Below are 6000 nucleotides of genomic sequence, written 5' to 3'. Positions count from 1 at the left end.
CGGTACCCTCTTGTTACAGAGAATGCCAGAAGCTTGTCACCACTTGATCCACACTGCTTTGATTCTATGATTAACGTCCGCATCAATATCTCCATCCCTTTGTAGCATCGATCCCAGATACCGAAAGGTATCCTTCTTAGGCACTACTTGACCTTCCAAACTCACATCTCCCTCCTCCTGTACAACTCCGCTAAAGTCGTATCTCATGTATTCGGTTTTAATTCTGCTCGATCTAAAACCTTTAGACTCAAGAGTCCACCGCCATAACTCTAGTTTTCTATTTACTCCCGTCTGGCTTTTGTCCACTAACACTACATCATCAGCGAACAACATACACCAAAGTATCCCCTTGTATGTTCCTGGTAACCTCATCCATTACCAAGGTAAAGAGATACGGGCTTAAGGCTAACCCTTGATGAAGTCCAATTTTAATCGGAAAGTAATCTGTGTTACCATTGTTTGTTCAAACACTAGTTACAACATTGTTGTACATGTCCTTGATGCGGGTCACGTACTTTGATGGGACTTTATGTTTGTCTAAAGACCACCACATAATATTTATTGGTATCTTGTTATAAGCTTTCTCCAAGTCAATGAAAACCAAGTTGAGGTCCTTCTTCTGCTCTCTAAATCGCTCCATAACCCATCTTATTAAGAAGATTGCTTATGTGGTTGAATTTCTGGGCATGAAACCAAATTGGTTTGTTGATATCTGCGTCGTTCCTCGTAGGCGTTGCTCGATGACTCTCTCCTATAACTTCATAGTGTGGCTCATCAACTTAATTTCCCAATAATTAGTACAACTTTGGATATCCCCTTGTTTTTGTAGATTGGTACACTTGAGATAATGCTGGAGATGCAACAGACTCTATAGTGTCTTCAAGTTCCAATTCCAATATCCTGTCCTTGACCCAGTGATCTGTTGCCATTTTGTTCTTCTCAACTTTTCCGGTGCTTTGACAAGTGTGTTCGTGAGGTATCTTTTTTATCTGCGCCAAGTGGAAACAAAATAAGAATTAGAAAAAAAAATGAGAATGGGAATTGTTATCCATCAAACACAACCGGAATTGATGCAAAATTGCATATTTCTTACCTTCCAAGTCCTTGCATCTTGCAACTGTGAAGCAATATCTGCCAATTACATATTCACCTTTTATTCCATATTACCTAATAGCCTTCTTAAAAGTATCACCAAAGGCTCAGAACATGCATATCCACAGCTAATTTATCCTCCAAACCAGCATACTCTACATCATCTAACTCAAAATTGGATAAATCAGAAAGTTCATCTTCGATAGGATTCTCGTCATCCAAACTGACGTACTCTACTTCATCAACCACCCAATGCTCTTCACTAACGTTCTGAACTGGAGGCTCTATAAGGGATGGTGTAATTTCAAGTGGAAGCTCTACAGTGGATGATGTAATTTCAAGTGGAGGTGTGCTTCGGCATTACTGTCCCCCTGCAACACACAAGGCATGCACTGCTGACTTCTTATGATTCTACTTTTGATGAGGGGTGATCATCCATGAAATCAGATTTGTCATTTCTCATCACACGTACTTGCGCTGAGAGCCTTCTTATGTCACAGTACATATCAATGGCATGAAGCAGTTCATGGTCATGTAATTTATTCATAGCTATGACTCAGAATCTCAGATTGTCCCAAATAGGTGACACGCAACTTGTGCATAGCGCCTAGCTTAATTTCTGTACTAGTACCACTTAGCAAATCATTCCATCAGGAAAATAGCAGAAGACTTACCCATCGGGAACCCATGAAAAATCAGCATGGTCCTGCGGGAAAATCTCGCTGAAGAATCGTGGAGACTCCACCTGTGGGATTCCCCCGCCGGGAGGAACCGCAGCCCCGTTTGGATGTGCCATCGGGGGGAACCTCTGCAGCCAGCACCAACCTTTTCCGCCGACGCAGCTGGGAGGAAGCGCCGCGCCACAGGGAAGTAAGATCGCTGCCGTGGGAGGGGCCTCCGACGCCCCCGCCGGGAGGGGCCGCCGCCGCCTGGAACAGACCTCCCGTGCGGCCGTGCGGGGAAAGGACAGCCGATCTGTTTTCTCTTGAGGGATTAAAGGGGCAAGGGCAAAATTGTCAATTCCCATGGCTATGGATTAAAACTGAATATAATAATAGACATAATGTCTCCTAGCAAATTTGCATGTATTTACGGTGTCTTTTGGCAAAGCCAAATATTTTTGTGGTCTTTAGCAAAAGACACGTTCCAAGAGTGTCTTGAGTCTTTTGCCATGTTAGAATGATCTCGGCTCAATCAAAATTAACTGAGACATAAGGGTCTAGCAGCCACACCGTCTTGAGTCTTGACCGTATTCTGATTCAGGACAAAAAAATCTGATTCTAGACTACACTATCCGTTTGGCGCAGCTTAGAGCGTCCGCAGTGTGAGTTTCATAGGCGGTTCGATGTATTAAATGCAGCTATAGCACCAGGTACGTAACATTGTGGAGTAGTTTCGATGGAGGATCAACTTCGAGCTATCGACCCCGCCCCTTTTCAATAAAAAAAATAGATCACCATGGTGCTAAACACCAGGATATGGAGCCGAGTCCGGTTCGATACACTACGAGCTGAACACCAGAACATGTCATTTCATTTGTGGGACCTAGGATAGGAGCGACCCCGCTTCTCCGCACTGCGGGACGCTCTTAGCTTTACTATCGAGCACTGGCGGAGGGTACTGGTGGCCAACCTCGGCACCGAGTCTTGACCGTATTCTGATTCAGGACAAAAAAAAATCTGATTCTAGACTACACTATGTGTTTGACGCAGCTTAGCTTTACTATCGAGCACTGGCGGAGGGTACTGGTGGCCAACCTCGGCACCCCCCTTCGTCCACACTAGTCTCACTACATCTCTGGTCACTGGGTATCATCTGGCTAGTGCTGCCGCGAGACAATGGGAAAAAAACAGGAGTACAAGGCGTGTGTGTTGAAGAAATTGAATAGGGTGGCTTGTAAGCTTGTACGTCTGGGCTTTGAAGGCATGAGATCACAAAAAATGGGCTATATCTAAACTACGCTAAGGCTAACAGCATGACGTGCGCAACGTTTAAGTGTTTAATAGAGGTGTATTGAGCCAAGCAAGTAAAGACACCCCGGGAAAGTTAGTGTCAGCGTAAGCATGCCGTCGTGGAGGTGGAGCGGCTTGACGTGTCACCGACTCATCTGGGCATCACCGGAGGAAGATTTGTAGTTCTACCTTAATTTTCCACTTCATTAAGTAATTTCTTTAAACTGAGTGTAATGGGAAGCCAAAACTAAGTCTCTTTAGCATCCATCCAATTTTATGGGTAATAAGAAATTTCTCAATGAGTCAAAAAGTGGGTTGTTATGGGTCTACATATGTAAGTGCAATCAAGTCATATCGTGGGTTTTGGTGATAATGACCACGCAATTAGAGGACTAATGAGATTTATCGCGTTGACAAGCAGGTAAAATGACAAGTAAGATTATATATATGTTGGTGGAGCCCCCAATTACAAAAGGACACGGTGACCGACTCAAATGCGCTTAATTATTTTATATTTTAAATTTGAGTGTAGAAAAAGCCGCACTACAAAGGGATGCAATACACAAGCTTCAATGTGCAACCATGAGCTCAAATACCCACCAAATTATCCTCATTACCTAACCAAGACAACAAGCTTTTCACTCCATCCTTTTGGATGTCTTTGGGCAAGCAGCAGTGCTGCTCGAGCAGCAGTGCCGCGTGAGCGAGCAGCACTACCGCAACTTAAAATGACCGTTGGGCCTGAGGGGGTATTTTATCCGCTCCCTCATCCCCTCCAACGTTTACCTCGCCCATTTCCACGACTCAGCAACCATAGCACCTCTCCTCTCTCCATTGAAGGCTCCCCAAGCTCTCAAGCTTCTCTCCCTTGATTCCCTTGCTAATCTTTGAGAGATTGTGCCTTCAAACTTCGATTGAGAGCTGCTCCAATTGATCTACAACTCCCAGAGCTCGTGGTTCGCGTTCAAGCCAGTGGATTGCATCTATTACTCTTGAAGCTTGCTCCTAGCCGACTAGAGCATTGCCTGTGGAGCTTGCCAACTTGTGTTGCAGCCCCGGGAGGTTTGCAATCACCTCAATCAGCTAGTGAGATCACCCCTCATCTCAAGAGTTCATTCTCTTAACTTGAGAACGAGGATAGGGTTCCACGAAACCCAAGCCTTAGTGGCTTCCTCAACAACGTGGAGTTATGCAAGCCTTAGTGGCGAGCTGAACCACGGGATAAATCGGTGTCTCACTTGTGTTCTTGTGATTTGCATTGCATTATTTGTGTTTGTGGTGATTCTAGGGTTTGGTCCCGATCTACTTGTGCATAAGCTTTCGATCTGATTCAAGTGGTGGAATAGGTTCAATACTACCCCAGGAAGCTCAGTAATTTACGTGATCTATTTTCCCTTAGGCAGATTTTGAATTGTAAGCTCGTGGGTCTGTGCGAGTAGCAGTGCTACTTGAGTGACCAGTAGTGCTGCTCGAGCAGAAGTGTTGCTTAGGTTTTTAATAGAGCTTTTGAGTTTTTGTTTTGATAGGCCTATTGTTGACACCTGTGGTGGCACATAGAGACAAAATCCGAAAGCGCATGGGTCGAAGTAGTTTTCACCTAGAGTATTATTGAGTATCGTACCCACGGGGAAACGTGTGTGTTGTCTACTTACTAGTTTGTCTAGAGATAGCAATCAAGGTATAAGTACGAGTAGAGAGGATTCATATGGTTATGACCCTATGCAAAGCAAGGCTTATGATTCTAGTGTTCACTTCAGGACGCCGCTTAGGCAGTAAAGCACCGCTAATAGATAACTCTACCGACGTGACTACGATCCTTCTAATTTAAGAACCTGCTCAATTTGGCGTGGACTACAAAGGATAGACGGGGCTGTCACCTCCTGCTGCTACCACACAACCAAGAAGCAAGGATCAAACACAAGTAGCTGATAGCCTAAGCACCACGCTTATGCTAACGATTACTACTCTAATCTAGAGATCTAACAAGGACTAGAGCACTCAAAAGAACTATGAACCCATGAACAAAAGGGCACAAAACTTACTTTAAACAGAAATCAATTACCGGAGGTATCTCAGATGTAAACTTGGAGAAGCCTAGATCTACCAAAGTACAAGCCGTAGAGGTAGCACCGATAGGTCGGTACCTCCTCCCAACTCCTCCCTCACTCTCTAACTCACTATTTTCTAGGTACAAGACTAGATCCTATAGAGGACTAATCTTCTCTTGAGTGCTGGCTCTGATCCTGACAAGAAGGATATGAATTAGGGTTTCAAGATGGCTCTAGGGAGGGGGTAGGGGCGCCTTATATAGGGGAGATGGAGTAGGGGGCAAGGCACTGCCACGTCATTGATCCGCGTCAACTCCCTCAATCACCGTTGGATGAACCGACTTAAAAGGACGGCGTAGATGCAATCTAGGAGGCGGTGGAGAACTGACCTGACGTTTAGCTCCACCTTGACGGTTTTCTGGATAAACCCTCCTACAAACATAGATTCACCAGAACTCATGAAATTTATTAGTTTAAACCCCCTAAACCTATGTTTGGTGACGAAATCAAGTATATATGCAGGTTATATTGACGGTTTTATAATTAATGTTAATGACCATCAACAAGCTCCCCTAAGCTTACCCTTTGCTAGTCCCTGAGCAAAGCTAAACTTAGCAATGGATCAGGAATTGCTACAATGCTTTTACGCCTCAAAAGTACACAAGTGTTCAATCAAGAATTCTCCTCCGGATTAGAATAAATTGATCTGACTTTCAAACTTACCCATATTACCTTCAACCATGGGGCTTCTTAGCCTTCACTTGGGTCTTGAGCAATTGAAAGACAGAATAATCAAGTCAAGCACTATGTCTCAAGTTCTTTGTTCAACCATTATTCTAGAGTTTTTATAAGTTTTCAAAATAAAACTCAGAGATTCTATTGTATGACACTCTCAAGTCTCTTAATAT

The 6000-nt window shown here is 44.1% G+C and overlaps 1 protein-coding gene across 1 annotated transcript in view; it reads right to left on the bottom strand.

The window, feature by feature from the left end:
• Positions 1-407: 407 nt before the first annotated feature.
• Positions 408-6000, bottom strand: part of LOC136548425 (uncharacterized) — a 78472-nt gene continuing 72879 nt past the window's right edge. Inside the window, exons 2-4 of the mRNA XM_066539955.1 lie at positions 1767-2076; positions 1094-1131; positions 408-989 (exon numbers count right to left, since the gene is read on the bottom strand). Coding sequence (XP_066396052.1) covers positions 795-989; positions 1094-1131; positions 1767-2076 — 543 coding nt within the window. The 3' untranslated portion in view covers positions 408-794. The remainder of the gene's footprint in view (positions 990-1093; positions 1132-1766; positions 2077-6000) is intronic.

The sequence above is a fragment of the Miscanthus floridulus genome, chromosome 4 (assembly GCF_019320115.1).
Source record: "Miscanthus floridulus cultivar M001 chromosome 4, ASM1932011v1, whole genome shotgun sequence".
Lineage (NCBI taxonomy): Eukaryota > Viridiplantae > Streptophyta > Magnoliopsida > Poales > Poaceae > Miscanthus > Miscanthus floridulus.
This window is presented reverse-complemented; position numbering and strand designations above follow the sequence as displayed.